The following is a 24,304-nucleotide window of genomic DNA, read 5'->3' on the forward strand; positions in this document are numbered from 1 at the left end:
AGGCTACAGCAAAATCATTTATAAAGGAAAAGAAAATGCTGGCATACGACAAAGTAGCTTGACAGCAGAACAGAGACATTTTCTCCAGTGATTTGCAGCCACTAAAAGCAGTTTGACTTTGTTGATAGGCATGAATGCATTCAAGCTAGTGAACTTATCGCTTTTGGTTTCTTTTATTTAGGATCTGTTGCTCCTAAAGAGACCTATCAAAACTGCATTCTGTATTACAAGCACTCGCACATTATTGTACAGCTACATAACTTGGCAAGAGAACAGAAGACATTCCCTCTCCCTTGCTATAAATATCTCTGAAGTCTATTTTAAGGAAGTTCACTTAGACTGTTAAAAGCCTGTGCTTGGTTTCCTATGCCCCATTTGATGATGCTTGTTCCTACTGTTAAAATTATTTCCCCTCTCCCCTCCAACCTGGCCACTCTAAACATAAGTCATTAGTTTTTCTTCCCCTTGATACTCTTTCCAGAACAAGGAGAAATCTCAAAAAAATTTTTTGGGATGACATATGAATCCTGGCCAATTTTAATACTATTTTTTTTCACTGAGAACGTAAGGAAAAAGTGAAGGAATGAACATTAATATCCTCTATTCATTCCAACTCACGCAGGAAAGACACATAAACATTTCTGTCTGGCATACAGCAAACCTCAAGCAACCTGGATAAGGCAGAACCCACAGGGAGGCAGTCACTCCATCTCCATCCCCATTCTGAGCATGGACAATGTGCCAAGGCAGTTAGATAGCCAAAGACACTGCATTATTTGGAAACAGAAAATGGTTTGGATGCTACAGATCATATAAACACTCAGCTGCCAGCAACATACCACTGGGGCACGTAATGAGGAAAGGGTATTTAATTATTTCCCTCATTCAGTCAAAGACCCAGCAGAATATTCACTGCCTGTTTGTGGCCTATTTATAGAATCATAGGATTTATGAATATTAATGGATAGCAATGTTTAAACATTGATTTTATTTGTGTTGCAATCAGCAATAGCTCCTTCCCTGTTATCTCAATGGAATATCAGCTTCCTTAAGAATATGGATTCAGCTATTAATTCCTTATACATTACTCTCATGTACAACATCCTAGAAATCAACAGGTTCACTAATAATTGTGAGCACTTATTACATTTTAAAACAAAACAGATGTTAATAACCAGCTCTAACTGAATACTCTGTTTTATACAGCAACAGAATTACAGATTGCATTCTCAAAGAAATAAAACATTTCCATTCTGTTTCAGCTTCCTGGAGATTTGCTTTGCTAATGGTTTTCTTCCCTGAGGAAAATTTATTTCTCCTTTCTCCCAGATTTTTGAGGTTTTGCTCTCTTCCCTGCTCCTGAATGATTTAGCTTCTCTGGAGAGCAGCCCAAGCCATCATGAACAGCAAAGAGAAGGGAGAGGTAGATCAGAATTTAGGAATAAAACATAGAACAGAACTCGTAACACAAAGTTCCTCTGTCAAGAAAAACAGGGCCTGACAACGCTACTTCATTCCATCTCACTGCACAGAAAACTGGTCTAAGAAAATCTAGAAGAAGCTGGTGGCACAAAAGGTCTTAGAGCCTGTCTGCTTTCTGATGGTTTTCAGAAGTGAGGGTACAGAAGGGCTGGGGCAACACAACCACACTAGAGACGTGGGCACATCTGAACAGTTATCCTCTACTGAACATACATGATATGTTGCTGCAATGTTCAAGGCCAGGTTGGATGGGGCCCTGGGCAGCCTGGTCTAGTATTAAATGGAAAGGTTGGTGGCCCTGCCTGCAGCAGGGGGGTTGGAACTTCATGATCCTTGAGCTCCCTTCCAACCCAGGCCATTCTGTGATTCTGTGATATGAGTTAAAGTAGGGAGACTATTTTCTTTTCCCAGGACTTGCAGGTAATGACAAAGTTTTGAAAATAACTTGAAGTGACAGTGCTAATAAAAAGATTCATAAGGCACTTCTGCCCCTCTGCAGTTTTTCAAATGAATTAAATGAACCAAATGTTTCTTATATAAAGGGCCGACAGAAAACTATGGAAACGGCACCAGTGGCAAAAAGCAGAGAAACAGAGATCTGATGGGTGTAGAAAAATGCAGTGGATCGTTAAGAACTGCACTGAAACACCACTGCTATTTCCAGTAATGTACAGAACAACCCTCAATTTATGCTTTCCACAAAAGCTAGAAAGTTTATAGAGCAGAAAAAACACACGACAGGCTGCAGTAATGCTAGGAAGCCAAGGCATAAAAGCAAGTTCTAATGAATTATTCCTAGACACTTCTTTCATTACGGTTCTGGTCGATGCTTGTAGGTTAAGGAAAAGCTAGACATATTTTGATGTTTATTTGCTCCTGGTTTTACATCCTGGTTTTCTTAAAGATCGCTGCTGTCCATGAAATGGTTACATACGAAGACAGTTTAGAAAGGGTGAGGGACACAGGACTTATGGTTGATGTGACAATTCTACATAAAACTATTATTTAACTTGATTTTGCTCATACACAGCAGTCTGAGGGGAGACAAACTGTCAAAAGATTATTCTTGGGCAACCTCTGATGCAGGAAAACTCTCAAAGTACCAATATAATTAAAGTGATAGCGACATACACACGTACAAAATGATTCCTAGAGCTTGGGCATTTGCTTGCACACACTACATATGTATTTTTGTAGATCCTTTTATGAGTATCAAAAACAAAATCCCAACAACACTGAAGACAACCCATTATTTTTTATACTGATTTAGGGGATAAGTAACAGGACAAAAGCTTATCAGAATCACAGAATGGCCTGGGTTGAAAAGGATCACAGTGATCATCTCGTTTCAACTCCCTGCTATGAGCAGGGTCTCCAACCACCAGACCAGGCTGCCCAGAGCCACATCCAGCCTGGTCTTGAATGCCTCCAGGGATGGGGCATCCACAACCTCTTGGGCAACCTGTTCCAGTACATCACCACCCTCTGAGTGAAAAACTTCCTCCTAATATCTAACCTAAATCTCTCCTGTCTCAGTTTAAAACCATTCCCCCTTGTCCTATCACTATCCACCCTTGTAAACAGTCGGTTCCTGCTCCTGTTTATACACTCCCTTCAAGAACTGGAAGGTCTCCCAGCAGCCTTCTCTTCTCCAAGCTAAACAAGCCCAGATTCCTCAAGCTTTTTTTTGTAGGAGAGGTGCTCCATCCCTCTGAAGCTTGTTGCCATTCAATTAAAAACACAGGAGAAGAAACAAATATTTCCCTTTATTAATATATGTCTGTTTGCCATACAAACTATGAATACGTACATGGACATTAAGTAAAGACTAAATATTAGTAAAAAGCAAACAGTCTATCATAAAGAAATTTCAATTATTGTAGACATAGAAACTTAAAGCAGAGGAGTACTTCAAGTATTTCAGGTTGGTTTAAAATCAGTTAGCAGCAGCAAGTTAACACGACAGAACAAGTGACCATGAGAGACATGTCTTCTTAAAATGTATCTTATGTTACTCTTACTCCTTGGCCAGCTGTACATTGGTTGGTTTTGCTCCAATAGGTATCCCATATTTGTGCAAAGTGCTGGTTAAAATTTCACGCATTTCGTTGTTGTAGGAGTCGAAGTCAAACACATTTCGAACAACGTTTGCCAGTCCTTCAGTTGGGAATTTCTGTAAAGGAGCAAAGTCCCAGATTTATTTTACTGAATACTTTGTTAATAGTTCTAACAGAAACTCTGCTCAACTTATACAAATGATCAAGAAATTTTTTTAATAAATTTCTGGAATAAAAGAAGGTACGTTGCTTCAAGTCAGAGTGAAGTTCATGATACTAAACCTGAATTAAACAAACAGATAGGAGACAGTTAGTTAGATAATCATTTGCACTCATGTTTTGAAGAATCATTTTTGTTACACACATCACAAAGTGGCCTAATCGTTCAAATACATAATTAAACATAGCATGTATTTTTAAATTTGGAACTGCTAACTGGAAAGTTCTGACACAAATACATATATTCATGCACTCAACTGTATAATTTATTTAAGAATTCTGATTCTCGGTGTTGAATATGGAAAAGCAGAAGATGCATTGCTTGCTTACTAAAGATAACTTTAGGTTGTGATGGATGTCAGTGGAAATAGACACTGAAGATGGACAAGCTTTTATTTAATTATGGAAAATCCTACCTGAAATGTATACAGAAAGAAAACAGTTCTATCAAATTTTATTTAGGATTTCCAACAGAGAAAGTGCTAACTATTGCTACTGAACGGCACTTTTGATTTAAGGAAAGTGTTCTCTTCCAGGTTTAAGAACTGCCCCTCACACCTTTTAATTATTGCCGTTCTGCCAGAAGAAAACACATTTTTCTGCTCTCATTTCCCACCAAGACCTAGAATCCAGTAAGACTTCTTCACTGATTGAACTCATGTAGCAGGAACACACTGAAAAGCAGAAAGCTTTTTCAGGGCCTTCAGAAGGCCCTATAGGCAGCTTAGCACTTCTGAAAATTGTTACCAAATGCTTCATATGTACTTTCACTGGTTTTTGAAACTCCTATAGCACACACGTACCTGTTCGCCAATAAATTCAGGCAGTTTGAAGTAAACATATATTTTTATGCATGCTGCCATAATTTCAAGCTTAAATAACCTTACTTTAAAGGCACATGAAGGTATTTTAAACAGAATACAAATTATCCAAAATTTAGATTTCGTCTATCATTGACAAAAACAGCTGCTGTTTAAGCTGTACACATTAACACATCTAAATCACTGAGCCTTTCACACACGTTCTTATTCATGTAGGATGTAAATGGAACAAATCAATTTATAAGAATTTTAAAAAACACCTGAACTACTATATCTCCTAGAACTTTACCTCCTAACCGCTTTATTTCTAGGTATATGGAGCTGAAATCTTGATTGTTTTTTTCCCATCGGCAAGCAATGGCTGCTACAAAAGCAACTTGAAAAAAAATGTTATAACACACATCACTGAAATGTATAACAGCATTTTAATAAAAGCTGCTGAGTCCTAAAAGAAATAAAAACTAAAACAGAAGAACAGATTTTTTTCATGAACTCTTAATCATACATCATCATTACTGGGGATTTTAATATTTTCCCAAATGAAGAAATACATGACTTCTTACATATCAGAGTCAAGCAACACTAAATTTAGCTAGCTATTGTGGTACAACTGAATACCACTGCTAGAAATAGGCTTGTACAAAACCTTTTTTTTAATCTATGGTATACATGCCACAGAATATTTCAGTTACTAGCACTGGTATAAAAGTATACTGAACTATATACTGCTTTTTAATCCTACCCATGAGGAAGCTATTAGAAGTTCTGTATTATCACAGCTTAGCAAAATACAGTTGGTGTATGATAATGTTTAAAACGTTCATTCCTTACCAAACAAGACAGATTCTCAGATTATGACCAATGCTGTGGTTTCTTTGTTATTCTCTTCTCATTGCAGAGCAGAACCAACAACCTCACACCAAGATACCTTGTTTACTCACCACCCACCCTTTCACCTGCCCTGCACAAGATGATGAAGAAGCCTAGGTGACATGCCTCAAATAGCAGCCTCCAAGTGTTTCTGTGTTTCTCTGAATCACTGTGTAAAATTCTGACATCAGTATCATAGAACCATAGAAAAGGACCACAATGATCATGTAGTTTCAACCGCCCCGCTATGTGCAGGGTCACCAACCATCAGACCAAGCTGCCCAGAGCCACATCCAGCCTGGCCCTGAAGGCCTCCAGGGATGGGGCATCTTATGGAGCAGACTGTCTTGAGGGAGATCACGTGGCATGTGCAGGACAACAGGGGGATTCAGGCCCAACCAGCACGGGTTCACAAAGGGCAGGTTCTGTGTGACCAACCTGATCTTCTATGATCTAGTGACCCACCTGGTAGACAAGGGAAAGGCTGCTTGATGTGGTCTACCTAGACTTCAGCAAAGCCTTTGACACTGTCACCCACAGCATTCTCCTATAGAATCTGACAGCCCGTGGCTTGGACAGATGCACTCTTGGCTGGATAAGGAACTGGTTGGAAGGCCGGGCCCAAACTGCGGTTGTGAATGGAGTTAAATCCAGCCGGTGACTGGTCACAAGTTGTGCTCCCCAAGGGTTGGTGCTGGGGCCTGTCCTCTTCAACATCTTTATTGATGAGCTGGATGAGGGCATTGAGTGCACCATCAGTAAGTTTGCAGATGACACCAAGTTGGCTGGAAGTGTCAATCTGCCTGGGGGTAGCGAGGCCCTGCAGAGGGATCTGGACAGGCTGGAGAGCTGGGCTGAAGCCAATGGGATGAGGTTCAACAAGGCCAAGTGCCGGGTCCTGCACTTTGGCCACAACAACCCCAGGCAATGCCAAAGGCTACAACAACCCCAGGCAGCGCTACAGGCTTGGGGCAGAGTGGCTTGGACGACTGTGTAGAGGAAATGAACCTGGGATATTGGTTGATGCTCGGCTGAACATGAGCCAGCAGTGTGCCCAGGTGGCCAAGAAGGCCAATGGCATCCTGGCTTGCATCAGAAACAGTGTTGCCAGCAGGAGCAGGGCAGTGATTGTCCCTCTGTACTCAGCTCTGGTGAGGCCACACCTCGAGTACTGTGTCCAGTTTTGGGCCCCTCACTGCAGGAAAGACATAGAGGCCCTGGAGCGGGTTCAAAGAAGGGCCACAAACCTGGTGAGGGGTCTGGAGCACAGGGCTTATGAGGAGCGGCTGAAGGAGCTGGGAATGTTCAGCCTGGAGAAGAGGAGGCTCAGGGGAGACCTCACTGCTCTCTATAACTTCCTGAAGGGAGGTTGTGGTGAGCTGGGGGTCGGCCTCTTCTCTCATGTAACTGGTGATCGGACCAGAGGGAATGGCTTCAAGCTGTGCCAGGGGAGATTTAGGCTGGACGTTAGGAAATACTACTTCTCTGGAAGAGTGGTCAGGCACTGGAATGGGCTGCCCAGGGAGGTGGTGGAGTCACCGATCTTGGAGGCTTTCAAGGAACGTTTGGATTTTGTGTTGAGGGACGTGGTTTAGTGAGAACTGTTGGTGATGGGTGGATGGTTGGACTGGATGATTTTGTAGGTCATTTCCAACCTTGGTGCTTCTGTGATTTCTGTGATCTACAACCTCCTTGGGCAACCTGCTCCAGTGCATCACCACCCTCTGTGTTGAAAACTTCCTCTTAATATCTAACCTAAACCTCTCCTGCCTCAGTTTAAAACCATTCCCTCTTGTCCTATCACTATCCACCCTTGTATCATCATCAAATCAATATCAGTGAATTAAACCAACAGTCCTGTGTTTTCCAGTAGGACATCAAGTACAATTTACTTCATCAGTACAGCTGATTGCTGCTGCCAAAAAACCCATTCTGAACACAAGCACTTGTAAAAAGGCCCTCCACTTCAGTTATTAAAAAATTGTAACTCTCTTGTTCCAATCAGATCAAATTCAACCCCTTTTTAATAACTGCCTGGATAACTGATTACTGAAGAAAGGCAATGACAGCTCACTTGAAGAAACTGAAGTCTGAACATTTGGGTTTAACATTTAAAAAAAAAAAATCATTTGGTTTCTATTGATTTTTAAAACAAGATTACTGGAGAAAATATTGATCTCTCATCAGTCTGTCTGGTTCTCGTTCATTGGTTCCTTCCCTTCGACTAACACTTCTGAGCGTTCCTTTGAGTATTTTTACGGTTTGGATTCTTTTCTATTTTTAAAAATACTAAGTGAAATAATTCTTAACATTTTTTCATTTAATTTATATACATAATGCTTTATTTCATACAAAGCTGTGACAGAATTTGGGTGAAAGATAATTTTTTTGTGGATCCAACCTTTTTCAACCACATATATTGCTATTGTTGACTCACAAGCGTCAATAAAAAAGTAGTTTACTGGTACAAGCAGGTAATCTTATTCTACAGCACTTCTACCACTACTCTGAAAATAAAGCAACAAGTGTCTGGTATGCAGACTGTAACAAATCCAGATTATTTTTTTCAGATGTCTACTTCGTGTGACTACTACTTGCCTCTGTATGCGTTGCAAAGGCTTCAGATGGCTGTGTGTGTCCTGTACTGACAGCACCATGACACAAGCCTCACAGAACCACAGAATTGTAGGGGTTGGAAGGGACCTCCAGAGATCATCGAGTCCAACCCCCTGCCTAAGCAGGTTCTCTACACCAGGTAGCACAGGTAGGCATCCAGGCAGGTCTTGAACATCTCCGGAGAAGGAGACTCCACAACTGCCCTGGGCAGCCTGTTCCAGTGCTCTGTCACCTCACTGTAAAGAAGTTCTTGCGCACATTTGTGTGGAACTTCCTGTGCTCCAGTTTCTTTCCATTTCCCCTTGTCCTGTCACCACACATTGCTGAAAACAGTCTGGCCTCACCACTCTGCTCCCCACACCTTAGATATTTATAGACCTGGATCAGGTCCCCTCTCAGTCTTCTTTTCTCAAGGCTGAACAGACCCAGTTCACTCAGCCTTTCCTCGTAGGAGAGATGCTCCAGGCCCCTCACCACCTTTTGTGGCCCTCCGCTGGACTCCTTCCAAGAGATCCCTGTCTTTTTTGTACTGGGGAGCCCAGAACTGGACGCAGTGCTCCAGATGAGGCCTCATCAGGGCAGAGTAGAGGGGGAGGATCACCTCCCTCAACCTGCTGGCCACGCTCTTTTTAATGCACCCCAGGATGCCATTGGCCCTCTTGGCCACAAGGGCACACTGCTGGCTCATGGCCAACCTGCTGTCCACCAGGACACCCAGGTCCCTCTCTGCAGAGCTCCTCTCCAGAAGGTCATCCCCCAACCTGTACTGGTGCATGCAATTATTCCTCCCCAGATGCAAGACTCTAAACTTGCTTTTGTTAAACCTCATCCAGTTTTTTTCTGCCCAGCTCTCCAGCCTGTCCAGGTCTCGCTGAATGGCAGCACAGCCTTCAGGCATGTCAGCCAATCCTCCCAACTTCATATCATCAGCAAACTTGCTGAGGGTGGCCATTATCCCCTTATCAAGGTCACTGATGAAGATGTTGAACAAGACCGGACCCAGCACCGACCCCTGACGAACACCGCTGGTTACAGGCCTCCAACCAGACTCTGCACCGTCAACGACGACCCTCTGTGCTCTGCCAGTCAGCCAGTTCTCAACCCACCTCACTGTCCACTCATCTATCCCACACTTCCTCAGCTTTGTTATAAGGATGTCGTGGGGGACAGTATCAAAAGCCTTGCTGAAATCAAGGTAGACTACATCCACTGCTCTCCCTTTTACAGTGGGCATCATCTACTGCCAGGAAAAGCAGCTTGCCTTTTCATTCACAGAGACATAAATTTCAGTCTGTTTCTCTCTGCCACATAGCTACTGATTCTGATTAAGCCAGCGGAAACCTCATTATCTTTGGTAACTGGTAACTAAGATTCAATGTGGTTGGCCAAAAGGATAAAAAGCATGTGTTGTGTGTAGAGCTGCACAGGCAGAAAAGGATGTAAGTGGATGTGACAAACCTAGCTTCCATTTGAGATCAGATGAACAGAAAAAAATGTATTAAGCACCTGCTATCTTAGCACAAGAGCTTACTGGAGAGGCTTAAAAGACTAATGTAGGCTTCAGGGTCAGAAGGCACCTTGCACATTTACCAATCAAAAACTGTTACTCTATTGTCTGCGAACAGAAATCAATCTCAGATACAAACAAGAAAGAAGGCAAAGTAAGAAAAACTAACTAACTAAATACCTCAAATTGAGAAAAATCTCAATAGACTTGGTAGAAAAGCCATTTCTACTTTACTATTTACTATTTGGACAAATATGAGTTGCTTGATTAACATCTACCAGAGACACTGGGTGACTGGACTCTGCATAAGAACATTCAAAAGATCTAGTGAAAGCCTGTAGATCAGTTGGTGCAGAAGCAGTCATAGTATACAACACTAGCAGTTAAGGGCAGCATATGGAGCTTCTGGGTTTGCCCATAAGCCACTATTAGCATCAACAACTCTGACATTTGACATGTGCTGACAGTTGCAGGTGAGTGAGACAAAAAAGGCATCTTTAGGCTACCTGCCATCTAGAGCTACAAGACTCAAATTCTCTATACAATTAGCAGGAAGAAATAGGTGCAATAACCAAGACAGGCAGTTGGAGTAGACAGTCTGCAGTTACAGGTCTTCAGATAGCTTGATATCTCAACCTTCACAAAAAGACTCCACAAAAACAAATAAAAAAAAAATCAAGCCATTTCTTAAGAAAAAAATTAGCATAGAAGCAATGCATATGAATGCAATCTAGGCTACAACTAAATTACTATGGGTTACCTATTTGCATAATATTTATAGGAAAATGCCCTTGTAAACTACACTGTAGACACAATCCTGTATGTTGAAGGCCCATCAGATTAGCCTAATGTTTACATATTGATGTCACAGCAATCAGAATGTTCTCTTAATCGACAAGTTCTGACGCTATGATGCCCACTCAGATAACAGTAATCAACCATATTTTTTTTCTCTGAAATATCCAATTCTTTTTTACCAGATGAAAAAAAAAATACCACCCCAAAATTATGTGAAAGAAACCAACACAATAGTACAATAAAATTGTGACTGTGGAACTGTTGTAACAACATGACTAACTTCCCTCCTTCCTTCCTTCGGACCAGCAATTTCATTGACTCATTTCCCTCCTTCCTCTTTCTTCTCTACCTGAAGACCTAAAAGCTTTTTACTTGGAATAAACAGTATGTTTATATTCACTGCTTACATTTGGCTAGCCCCAACCTTTTTGTTATGCAGACTGAAAAACAAGTTACAGTAAACAGAATTTTGCAACCTTTCAAAGAGGCCAGGATCTTGAAAACTAATGCCATAGAAAAAAATCAGCAATAAAAACCAGCAAACAGGGATCTTCCTCACTGATCTGTGCCCAATGCCCAGTTTGATATGTCCACATTTATCTACTTAGTTGAAGGTGACAGAAGCAGAGAATAATTGTCCTTAAGACAATCAGCAGTGCAGCTCTTCCATTCTTCAACAATATGAGAAAGAAAAAATAATTAAGCCCATATGTTTCAGCGTCAGTTGGCAACTCTAGATTACTTGAAGATAGAAGATGGATGGATGGAATGCTGGAAAGTACAACAAAGAGTTCATTTAACATAAGCTTTTCAGCAGCCCTCTTACTCTTCCTCATGATTGTAATTTTTCCATTCTCACTTCCGTTCTTATTTCAGATGTAAGTGTGTAACGGACATCAGTAATACTACCAACACGCACTCCTATCAGTTTGGAAAGAAAATACCTATCAATTGTTATTGGAGCCTCATAAAGTATTTTGCTTACATACTTATTTGGATGGACTACTCGCTTTTAGCGTAAAAAGCTGGTCTCCCTCCTGTTTATAAGTTCCCTTTAAGTACTGAAAAGACGCAATGAGTTCTCCCTGGAGCCTTTTCTTCCCAGGCTGAACAAGCCCAGCTGCCTCAGCCTTTTTTCATAGGAGAGGTGCTCCAGACCTCTGATCATCTTCATGGCCTGAAGCCATGGACTTCACTCCAACAACTCCACATCCTTCTTGTGCTGGGGGCTCCAGGTCCAGACGCAGTGCTGCAAATGGGACCTCATGAAGGCAGAGCAGAGGAGAACAATCACTCCTTTGCCTTGCTGGCCACCCCTCTTTCGATGCAGCCCCGGATCATGTTGGTCTTCTGGGCTGCAAGCATACATTTCTTGCTCATATCCAGTTTCCTCACCCTGCTGGCCATCTCTCTTTTCATGTAGCCCAGGATACAATTGGCTTTCTGAGATGTAAGCCCGTCAGATCCCACGGACTTGTGCACCCTGAGTTTCCTTAGATGGTCTTGAACTTGATGTACCTCTACAGTGGGCTGTTCTTCTCCCAGTCCCTGCCTTTGGATGCTGTGAGTTGGATGTTATGGCTAAAGCATTTGCCAATAAAGCCAAAAAAGCTGCTGAGTATCTCAGTATTCTTTGTAAGCCCTTAACAAACACAAAAGCAGAATTCAACCATACTATACCAGTGTTAAACAAAGGAACAGTTGGTCAAAGAATGCATGATATATTTTCTATTTGCACTAAATCCATTAACATTTCCACTATGCTTTTTAAATCTAGGATTCAGTAATTCAGGAAATACTCTATAAATCACCAAGTTATCTACTTTTTGATTATAAACAGAAAATAACAGCACTACCATTTAAGAGGTCACTGAGATATTTTATAATTCAAATACAGTCAAAATCTATCCTTCAATTCATAAAGATACAAGTCAGAATCTACCATAAACTTAAAAATAATAAAATAATAATAATTACATTAGAATTTAAGATTTTGCATTTAAAATGCATGCAGGAAGCTATCACAGTTCCTAAGAATCTGTCAGCAAAGTCATTATTCATGTAATGTCTTCCTTAGACAAATTCCATCTGTCGCATATTACTGTTGTGCAACAGAGTCTTGTTTCCAACTTGGGAAATGAATAAAAACAAAAATCCCATATAGCATAAAGTGCACAGCTACATTCTTTTTCAAGTATTCTATGCCAAGCTGGCAATTTCATAATACAGGCTAGTATGAAGCTGTGTACTATATTCACTTAACATTTTCTTACATCAAACATAACAAAAACAGAATCACAGGTATTCTGTACGTCTATATATGCTTAGTACGTTTATGATCCTTATCCTGAACATCCTAGCATTACTAAGCTTTCAAAATGCAAGCCTTCTCTTAAATGAATTATAAATCCATGAACAATACTGGTATCTTTTTCTACAAGTATTAGAAATTTAATAGTGATAAAGTCAACAAGTTCTGATGTACTGTACCTGCAAATGCTTCACAATATTCACAACTTCTCTAGTTGAATAGGGATAGTTAATAATTCCTTGGTCAGCTAAACTCCTCAGCTCTCCAAAAGCAGCCACTAATTTCTGAAGAATAGGCTCTGGAACATCAGGACCATACTGTCGAAGCATAGCCAGCTCAGACTGCGGCTTAGGATTATCAACAGCATGGCAACTAAAGATGTCCCCTAATAGAAAACAAAAACAACACACATTTATGGTGTTTTTATAAAGAGATGAGATGCAACAGCTCCACTGCATTTTGTACAGGAGCTTAAATGGGAAAGCAACATATCAAGAGGAGACACTTTGAAAAAAGTGAAGGATCAACTTGCTGTAAAGAACATTGAGGTTTCAGGAACATGGAGATTTCTCCTGCTATTATGATATATGTGATAACAAGGGAGAAACTCACTTCAAGACGAAGTGCAAATCAAATGCAAAAGAAAAGAAAAAAAAAAGCCTCAAGAAATTTGTGAGCACCTTCAAAATACCACAGAAGGCAGAGAATTCTTGATATCCAGGGATACATACCACAGCATAAACCCAAACGGGAGGTTTAGATAAAGCACTGGATTTATCTTTTCCCTCTGCCTACCTTGAAGTACGATAAGAAATACAGCAAGCTGTCCTCCACACGTATTTGCATTATGTTGGCCCCAGCCACCTAATCTACAGAACTGAATTTATTTGTAAAAAAACTCAGCAGAAGCTTGATCAGATTCTGCTGAAAAAGAACTTGAGTTAAAAGCAGAAGGGTCCCTATGCTTGAAAAGCAAAATCCATCCCAAAATCTTCATTAAGCCTCTACCACGTAGGGCAAATACAATACTAGGATAATTGGTTTTGTTTAAAGGGTCAATACAGGGAGAGAGATTAGGTCATAGAAAATAAATAGGCTATAATAAGAACATCTTGGGGCAGTGTAGCTCGGTGAAAATCAGAGCCAGTGGGTCTCTGCCATGGAATGCCCACTCACACGGCATCTGAAAAACAAAAAGCTATCATACAGAACAAGACTGGGCTTCCTCCTGCTTTTTTTGATGGTATCATTATTTCTTACTGAACAAGCATTACAGCCAGAGTTAACAGATAAAAACACATAAATTAAGGTCCCTGCCTAGAATTTAGGCTACATTGGTAGTGTGGTCTGGAAGGCAATTTAACTGATAATCTAGTTGGCAACACCACCAAAGCACTGCAGAGGCCCACTCAGACTAACATTGGACTATACTTCAGACAATAAATTCTTCACTGTTCACCTTTAGGTGACATGAACGCTTAAATTCCTGCATTTACTGTCAGATGAAGCTGTGATGAATCTCACAAATCTTATGTATCACATGATGACACAAAAGGTTTTTAGGAACTACCAGGAGGTTTGTTTTTTTTTTAATGAGTGTGTTTTTAGAACGAAAACTTGGATGTGAAATTTGGAGAGGGTTACCTAAAACGGTGATAATTTTAGTATTTTATCAAATGTTCTGACTATAAAACTATACGCATGGAGAAGCTAATGAGGATTAAGAAGTAGATACCAATAGTATTAACAATATAAAGTTAATTGCTCCCATCTTTAGGGAGAGAAAAAAACAACATCCATCAGGCTCCTAATACTTGTATGAAACAAGACAACATCTGGCCAGTGGCTTGCAGTAAAGGAAAGAAAACTCTGAACTTCTGTGTTAACCATTGATGTCAGCTATCAACAGCTTACAGCTCATCTTATTGCTACATTTACAGATATGTTCATTAACAAAAATTTCTACTGCCTTTGTCAGTATTTTATGTTAGTCCTGATCCAGTAAAGCAATTCTAGTTGTACAAAGATGACTGTGTATAGTTGTTAACCTCAGGGCAAGTTTCAGCACTTTTATTAATAGATCCAAATTTACATTTTTGTCTTCAAGCTGAATATAACCCCAAGCATCATAAGTAAAACAGAGTATTAATATGCATGGGGAATCCCTGCTCCAATGAAATCAAATAAAATAAAGATAGTAATTGTATTAATGAGTTCTACTGCACTTCAGCATTTAATGTGAATCACTTACCTAATGTGCCGAAAAAGTCATTACCCAAGAAAGGAAATCCAGGTCTATTTGCTAGAACTATCATTCTAAAATCAGGATGAATTGCTATGACATTTTCTCTCCCCTCTACACGAGCAGGATCTAGAAAAGAAATATAATATATTAATTGCATATTTAAGCTTTGCAATTATTATTGAATTAGAAAAAAATGATTAGAAGATTTTATGCTTAACTTTACCAAAATGCTGATGTAAAGGGTGAAAAAAAAAAAAGTACTTTTTCTATGTTTATAACATCTGAACATAGGACTCAAAGTCCCCCTGGCTATCACAAAAATCTGTGCAAAGTCAGAATCACATAATGTCACCCATGTGAAGGCTCAGTCCTCACCAAAATGAGTCAGATTGCCCTTGCCTGTTCCCAGCAAATATGTCTCCATTGGCACATGGACTTTGGGAATCCTTTTCCCTCCTCTAAAGTACTACAGTAAAAACTGAAACGAACTAGCAAGTTATTTAAAAAAAATGCACATCTGTAATTCATAATCACAAGCAAAACCTGTGTTATACCACGTGAGTGCTGAACAGATTGCTCCACTCACATTTCTTTATTACCAAACTACAGTGTCTACTAAGTTCAAGAGGGTATTTTAAAGAGGACTTAAAAAAAAAATCATAAAAAATACTTAGTTCTTGCAATTCTTGTGAATTAGCTCCAGCTAATTACAAAGTATCCATCTTGCAGCATATCTTTAAGTAATAATAGCACACCGTTATTTTAGATGAAGATTTTAATAATTCAACCTTAGCTATACTCTTATTTTTACTACTGGATCTGATCGAGTTTTATGCCAACTATCCAGACGGGTAAAGCCAAGTTCATAACTTGGTCAAATAGATCCTTACTTCTCATTGTGAAGAGGAAATAAAGAGGTCAGGTTACTGTTTTGTTTTTAATTCCTGAGAATTCGATTCACAAGAATGCTCATTTAAGAAAGCCTGTGTGGTTATGGCAAAAGTAGCTCTAGTTTTTAAAAACAGAAATTGACATGGCATATTTTAGATTGCTCTCTACTGAAAAAAAAGACACTGTAATTTCTTTAACTACTAAGCTTTTAGCATCAGGTGCTTTTTACATTTGGACTCTTAGGGCTGCACTTAGTAATGTAAATGATGAAAAACAGGAACATGATAAAGTTTAATATAAGTTATTAAAATGTTTTGTACCCACTTACTGGCAACAATTCGCCTTCCATCTGACAAAACCATCTCTCCACTTTCTACTAAGGTTTTTAAGATACAGGTAACATTTGTTGGTGCTTTGTCTGCTTCATCAACGACCAAAATATGTCCAAACTTCACTGCCTTTACCTGGAAGAGAAAAGAATCCAACCATCACAACTATCCAAAAATAACTGTGAGAAACTGATTAGTTGTGTGCCAGTCAGTAGTAGGAACATTCCAGTGCAAGTGATATAAGAAGGGGCATCAGAACAGGGATAATATATGACCAAATTGTAGCAGAGAGAGAAGGGAAAGAAGCTGAGACAAGAAAGGAAGGTGCTTCTGTTAACTCAGGATAAGAAAATGGAAGTTGCCCTAGGGAGGCAACTGAGGAGCCTGACTTAGACCAGGAATGCTGACAGTAAAGTAAGCAATAGCTCACATCTAAACAGTCAGCATGAAGCTGAAAGAACTGAAGAATAACTGAAAGAGCTGTTTGGAGTAATATTTTGCAGGTAGGTGTGAGGCATTTTAGATACTGCAAAAGAGAAGCAGCAAAATACCACTGCATCAGTTAGAATGTGTCAGGTTTACTATTTACTTTCCACGCTCATTTTGGCTGTGTGCAGACCTGCTGTATTTGGCATAGAAAACACAGCAAGTGGAACCAAGGTAAAAGTTGATGAATTGTTACCACATTCACTGACTATCCTATACAAATGATTAAATCATAAGGGATTTGGTCTGAAAAGTCATCATGCTTAACTACTTGGATTAAACATTTCCAAATATACAATTCAAACGTTGCAACTGACCAGCGGTGAATCTTCATATGTAATAAGACCATCTTTAACAGAAGGCTGTAGGGTGAGGCTTTGTACAGTGGTGTCCCTGAAATGTGGAAAAACAGGCAACATTAACTGAAACACAGAGGAAACTGAGTTACGATAAAGTGCAAAACAACTGAATGAGAACATAAAAGATCTCTTTTCTAAGAGGAACAAACATCTCTACTTTTCAGAATTCTTCAGCTCGATCTGAGAACGCTGTAGTAGCTCAGTGCTAGAAGATGAGTCTCCTAATCTCTGCTACAGATTATTCAGATAGAACTCATTCACTATCGACATGGGATGATAGTGACTGGACAAAGGGGAATGGTTTTAAACTGAGACAGGGGAGGTTTAGGTTAGATATTAGAAGGAAGTTTTTCACACAGAGGGCAGTGAGGCACCAGGATAGACTGCCCAAGGAGGTTGTGGATGCCCCATCCCTGGAGGCATTCAAGGCCAGGCTGGATGTGGCTCTGGGCAGCCTGGTCTGCTGGTTGGCGATCCTGCACACAGCAGGGGGTTGGAACTAGATGAGCACTGAGGTCCTTTTCAACCCAGGCTATCCTGTGATTCTATGAACAATTTTCAATAGCGACTGCTACATTTTACATCACAAACAGTGCGAGCTCTTAGATGGGACAGAGGCTATGATAACAAAATATTTTCCTTTTGGGATTCTATTTTTTTTTGAGTCAATCAATTTTTACAGTTTCACAATTCTTACACAGTTAATCAAAATCTGCGATGTTAATATTCCTTAGTTTTCATTATAATAATCAATTTCAATCTCTACTGAATGTACAGATAAAAGAACTGTTGCAGTTCAGAATTGTCCAGCAACATGTATCACCACACTGGATTTATCCATGTACCTTATGTCATAGGTGTGAGATTCAATGCAACAAAAATCTCTTACCTTTCACAACCACGCAATACAGCAAGTGTTTGCTTAAGCTAGGCTGACTCACTGTTCCAAATATCCACCTTAGTTCAATCTTTAATTTTCTAACACCTTGCAAAAAGCCCAACAATATACTGATAAGCTCCATGGGTACAGGATATCAAACACAGTACTGTTTGCAGTAAAATATTAAATGGCCAGCTTCCAATTACAACTCAGAGCTGACAGCATAACACGCAAATTTCCTTTATTTGAAACTGCTGTCAGCAGACTTTCTGTCCCTAACAACTGGTACTTTCTTGTTTGGCTTTACTCATGACTGATTTATCCCAATGCCTCCTACACACTACAATAAGGAACAGGGCAGAAGCAGAGCTTTCTTATTATTTGCCTGCTCATCTGAACTTTAATCCAGGAGAGGCAATGTAGAAGAGGTGATGCTACCTCTATTTTGTTCAAATCCATCAACTTACAAACTGTAAAACTCCACCAAAACACAGTTATATTCATATCGTGTAATATGAAACAAATCCAACTCTACATGCATTTTTAAAATCACTGAAATAAGCTGTAGAACTAAACCTTTTTCTCAGAAATCCTGTCATGGAAATAAAAGCAAAGCTTCTATCAATTATCCTTCCTCTTTGCCCATTTCTACACAGGGCAAAAAAAATAACAGATCATACAAAAAGAGCAACAAACCAATGTTTCTTGAACACATTACTTAGGGACTAAGTTCTCAGAATGCACATATCAGACTACCTCCAGCAACAGTTAACATTTCTGATTCAAGCTTAAATAGCTGCAGATGTTATCACATATAAACCAAACCCCCCAGCCCATGAAGGCACAGTCACAGGTTGCTTATTAGATAGAAATAATTCACGGAACAACACAGTATTAAATTTAGGAGAATAAAAGATGATTTCCCAGGGTGTTATGGATGGGGACTGGTGCCATGAGAAGGAAAGACACAAATGTAAAATCGTGGGGTTTTTTCTGCATCACAAAACATTGTGTATTTTGTTTTTGCAGAGCTTGTGAATGCTCTGGCTCTGCACAGGTAACTCACAGCTCCCAGATACAGAACACTAACTTGTGATTACTACCAGATTGCATAAATCATTTGGACGACCTCAGTTTTTAGAGAAGACGAAATAATGATGGTGGGAATGCTAAAAGAGTTTATGTGTTTACTTAAGGGCTGGAATGAACGCTGCATCAATCAATAAAAACTGTAGAAGGAATCAAGACCAAGGAACAATTGACATGTCAACGTCCTAAATCCAATTTCCAACTATTTTTTTTCTGTGGTTATTTATCTATTTATCTTCTCACTTTTCTTCTGCTTTCTTGTTATACAGGCCTAATTCTTTAAGGAAATATTCCAGGAGGTTTTCAGTGTATTCTATAAGCTAAGTATACAGTCAAACATTAATTCTGTTGGTTTGGTGATGTAAGTGAGCACAATTCTGAACTGATGTTACATTCAGTACATAAGAATGATGTTGTTATGGGTACCACAGATAAGTACTCCTTTCAGAATTGCAAGCTATGCAATTAGATGACATTATTTTCTGTTTTCCAGAAACTAACTAAACAGAGCAAAAAACAACTACAAATAATTTTTTGTCTTAGGCTTTTTTTCTTGAATTTCTGCTTTGTAATGACCTTCATAAATGGAAAGACACTGGAAGACAATAACAAATATATGTTACATCTGAAATATTTCTGAACAACGTGGCATGCAGATTTTCTGAAGTGTAAATTATGTCTGGCACTCAAAACATTTGAGCGCAGAATTTCATTCCCACAGCAGAGATCTAAAAACTATTTCATGTTTACCTATTAATATTAGCATCTAAGTATTAACTAGGCTCTAACAAAGACAAGAATACAAAACCCTCATAATTTCATCACACCTGGCACCCAAGATGAAAATAGTTCTGACACACAGAGGCAAAACTGTGGGAATACACAAGTGGATGAGAAAAGCTGTCTGACATACTGTCAATCCTGTTCAACTGAATTAATTTAGTTTCCCCTGAATGTAAAAGAAAAAATAGGAAAAGCTCACAAATGTCTTTCATAAGAACATGTTATTATCATGGAAACTCTTCTCAGAAACTCTACACTAAAAAAATAAAAAATAAAAATACGTGGTATCTAAACTCAGCAACTCTTCTGACAGTACCAATCCATTCGTAGCAGCACTTCTGGGACTTCTTTTGATGTTTTATTTTTTTGTTGTTGTTGGCTCACATCTCTGTCTCTTATTTACTCTTTGTTACTGGTGCATTCTATAGCCCAAAGGCAGCTTTTTCTGAGATCTATAAATTTACTCAATACATACCAGTCTTTGACAGCTACTATTCCTTTGACAGCAATACCTTGTCTCCAGGGGAGAGCTACGAAATGCATCAGGAGAAATTTCTATTGACCACAGAAAACAAGGGCACAGCAGATGTGAGGTAAGTGACAATCCTGCTGGACCTTGACCCATCCTCACAAAGCAATGCAAGCTACAGAGGGATGCTCTTCCTGCAATATACTTGTGTTTGCTATTGCGGTGCTCGTGCCTGAAGGAAAAGCAAACTCCTGATTTGAACAGAGGCCAGCCAGATGGCAGTGACTATGGATGACAGCATATTTTAAAAATTATTTTCATTTAAATTAATAACATATATATGTTATTACATATATCTACAAGTCTTCACTACAAAAGTGAATCAAAACTACTGTCCACCCAGGTTATTCACAATTTCTTACTGCTAACAAGGCTTATAATTCAAATACCTCAATCACAGAAGAAAAGACTCCATTCTGTCCCTGTCAAATTACAATATTTATCCAAATCTTCTTAAACAACAGTTGAAAAATAACTCCAAAGAGAGGAGAGGAACTGCAAACCATACCTACTTTGCTATTTAAAATAAAATTCTCTTCTACACAAATTCAATGAGTTCTGCATTTCTTTTGCATAAACAGTTCTATCAATAGACCTTGACATAGGGCAGGATGGGAGAGGTGGAAAGGTGGAAAGAAATTAAATGTCCAGACATTCTGAATATCCACTGGTGAGAAAGAGGAGTTGAAACTAGACAGAAGAAAAAGTTAGGCAGCAATGAGAACGATGTTTCTCTATTTAAAATTCATGTTAGTTTATCTTAAGGAATAGATGGCTGAAATATGTTTCTTTAGAAAAATTACATCAATGCATGGAATTATTCATTAAAAATGTTAATGCTGTCCATACAACAAATCTGCAAAAGTTCACTGCATGTGCTGACATTTGTTCTTCCCAAAACATCAAGGTGTGAATGCCAAAACAGGGTTTGATCCACTCTATAACCAACATGTTGTCATCTAACTTAAGAAAAGCCAAATGCATTGCGCTGCTTTACTGTACAACATGATTCCCCAGGGAAGCTTCTGCTCAAATACAGGACTCAGCATCAGGACCTCACTTAACATTACAAACCTCAGCTTTCACTGTAATTACTACATTGTGGCAAGCCTGAAAAAAGCTGCCCTGGCTTTTTGTGTGTTTACCGAGGCTGACAGAGTAAGAGAATATCTTATAAGTAACCTTGTATTTTTAGGGTTCATAGTAGCAAACATTGATAAACCAGATCGGCCTTTGTCTTATTCCCCAAGTTAAACTTCACAGTGGTTGAAAGGAAAAACCAAACACCCAGAACATACGCTACAATAACTGTTCTTCACATCTGTGAGCTGTATACATCTATCTAATTATCTACATAAACAGATGTACATGTAACTCCTTGATTACATTCCAATCAGAACATATCCAGCTGGTGTGACCTAATTTAAACAGTATTTGAAAAATAATTAAGCCAAGAGCCATGTGAAGTTGTTAATTGCTAAGTTAATCCACTCACGGACTATCCTGATGAAAAGCAGGCAATCTGCGCGACTCTGACATTTACAAATAAACTTCTCTAGCCAACCTATTATACACGGTATCATTGCATGACACAACCACCATGCTCAGGAAATTCTGAAATGCCTAAAAAGTCAAACAGCTTTCTTATTTCTCTCTTAAAATGACAGTGTAAAGCCTTTTTGACTTTCCTACGTGTATGGATAATTATATCTCTACATTTCTTCTGCTAAGACCATTGTAACTACTCAGCAAGACAGATGCTTGTTTAAAATCCAAACAATTATTTGGAATATAAAGGTGCTTATTACTCAGTATAACTGTGGGTGGCAGAACAAAGGCCAAAGGCAATTACATGTTTGATTCAGGTTATATGCTTAAATCAAGTTACAAAATCCATCTTTTAAAACAAGATGCAACACTTGCACATAATATGTTCTAACATGAGAAATTTGCTCAAATTGCAAAATCCACAAATGAAGAAATACGACATCCTACAGCTCCCCTGATTGCATATAAGAATACCTTTCACTGAGTAAACAGCTACAAACTGCTACTTTAGCTTTAGATGAAAACGAAACAACTTGGTTTTCTAACCTAAGTTATTTCTCCACAGCAGCCACCCAGCAGGATACTGAAGCTGAATTGAATTCCTACAAAAAGATAAATGAAGTAGCTCTCTAATACCTGAAATGTGACAATAGCAGAGCTGGTCAGACAGTTTATAAAAAGCTAACACTGGAAAGAAGAGACCACTAGCTTATGTGAACTTCTGCAAGCTTACATTACAATGTACTGGATACTAGCTAGCACACTGAATGCCTCACAGCATAAACTTCCACAACAGCAATATGTCCTTATTACTTATTTTCAAACTAAGGCTGTATGAAAAATAAAGGATGCACTGTAAGTTTACTTTGTTAAAATGAGAAGAAAATATTCTAGACATACGCATTGTAAAAATTCAGGACTTGAAGTCAAGCAGAGCAAATTAGCCAGCCTTTTTGTGTGCATATAAGACACACACACACACACATTTTCACTGAGCTCAATGGATTCCTCTAACAAACCACTGAAGCTTAAGAGCAATTTGTCTACAGACATAACTTCTCTGTGGTTATTCACTTTGAAAAACAGACCTGCAGAGCTGCACTGTCATTTAAATTGTCTTACACAGTCCTATCTTCTTTCAAAGGTAATTCTGGGATCAAGTGCGCTATAGCTCTACAGTATTAGGTATCTATAGCTTGAGTAGCAACATCTTGAGTGAAATAAGTAATTCCTTCTTGCAACAACTTTTTCTAATTACAATTTAAAAATCCCAAGTCAATAAAGCTGAAAGGGTAGATTTAAATGATCTCAGAAGGGGAAACAGGTAATTAGATTTTATACTGATTACATGTGCTGGAAAAGAGAGAAAGAAAATTAACATCAAAAGATTAATGCACAGTTTGTAGTAAGTATTGCTTGTAGGGACACTATACGCTCATTTTCCTACCCCAAACCTCTCAATTAATTTGATTGTTAAAGATCACAGCAAAATTACCTTTATTTTGAAAAGGATAACGTATGTAAACTCAGGTAATTTTTGGAAGAAAAGATTACTGTGATTTATTATGGAATTAGAAAAAGCCAGGATGTAGCAGATACTTAAAGTGAACCTTGTACCACACTTTCAAATCATCAGTCACATGAACAAACACAGTGACTTTGACAGGAAGATGCAACATCATATGGAAATTCTTTGAAATAAAATGTAACATGGAGATAACCAGAACAAGGTAGTGCATGATCATCTAAAATAACAGCAAGATTATCAGGTAACAAATAGAATTTTTATAGGAATTAGTATTCTAAGACAACAATCGCAAAGAAAGTCAAAATGCTTTAGATGAGGCCTATATTAATGATAAGAAAGGAGACAAAAAAGCTTTCTGAACACAGAGAACTATGCATAGTATGGCTAACTTAAGGACATGAACTGCAAAGCAAGCACTACTTTTTATAAAAGCTTTTTTCTTTTTTATCAAAGCTAAAGAAGGGAACGTCATAAATTCTCTTGTATCACAAAAAGGCATCAAACCATATCAAGCAGCTTCAACTTTTCAGACATTACAAGAACAACTCTTCTGCACCAAAAAACTTTCCTCTTTTTTGTTACATGATATTATAAAGATTTGTATTCTCTTTTTGGACAAAAAAATGGTTTAAGATGAATGTTTTCTTGATACACAGAAAGAGAATGCTTGAACTACTTGGTTCACATCTCCTGTAGACTCACTGAAGCACCGAGAAGCAGAAAAACCATCATAATTCATCAATAAATTATTGATGTAGATTGCACTGCAGGATGCTCATCAAAAGCTTCTGTTTTTGTAAACGACCACAACATTCTTACCCAATTAAATGACTGCAATTCTACAAACACAAGATGTCAGAGTAGAGGTTGACAAGTTTTACTTGCTATGACATCAGCTGCCACCTGTGTGTAGTAGCTCAGAGGGAATCTAGCTCTCCCACTAGCTGAGAGCAACC

The 24,304-nt window shown here is 38.8% G+C and overlaps 1 protein-coding gene across 1 annotated transcript in view; it reads right to left on the reverse strand.

Annotated features, from left to right (window-relative positions):
* Positions 1-24,304, reverse strand: part of VWA8 (von Willebrand factor A domain containing 8) — a 180,329-nt gene that overhangs the window by 59,568 nt on the left and 96,457 nt on the right. The window contains exons 22-26 of the mRNA XM_042838730.1: positions 16,950-17,025; positions 16,146-16,281; positions 14,933-15,052; positions 12,861-13,066; positions 3,504-3,655 (exon numbers count right to left, since the gene is read on the reverse strand). Coding sequence (XP_042694664.1) covers positions 3,504-3,655; positions 12,861-13,066; positions 14,933-15,052; positions 16,146-16,281; positions 16,950-17,025 — 690 coding nt within the window. The remainder of the gene's footprint in view (positions 1-3,503; positions 3,656-12,860; positions 13,067-14,932; positions 15,053-16,145; positions 16,282-16,949; positions 17,026-24,304) is intronic.

The sequence above is a fragment of the Centrocercus urophasianus genome, unplaced genomic scaffold (genome assembly GCF_019232065.1).
Source record: "Centrocercus urophasianus isolate 14NV4802_14NV808 unplaced genomic scaffold, USGS_Curo_1.0 seq_9, whole genome shotgun sequence".
NCBI classification, from domain to species: Eukaryota; Metazoa; Chordata; class Aves; order Galliformes; family Phasianidae; genus Centrocercus; species Centrocercus urophasianus.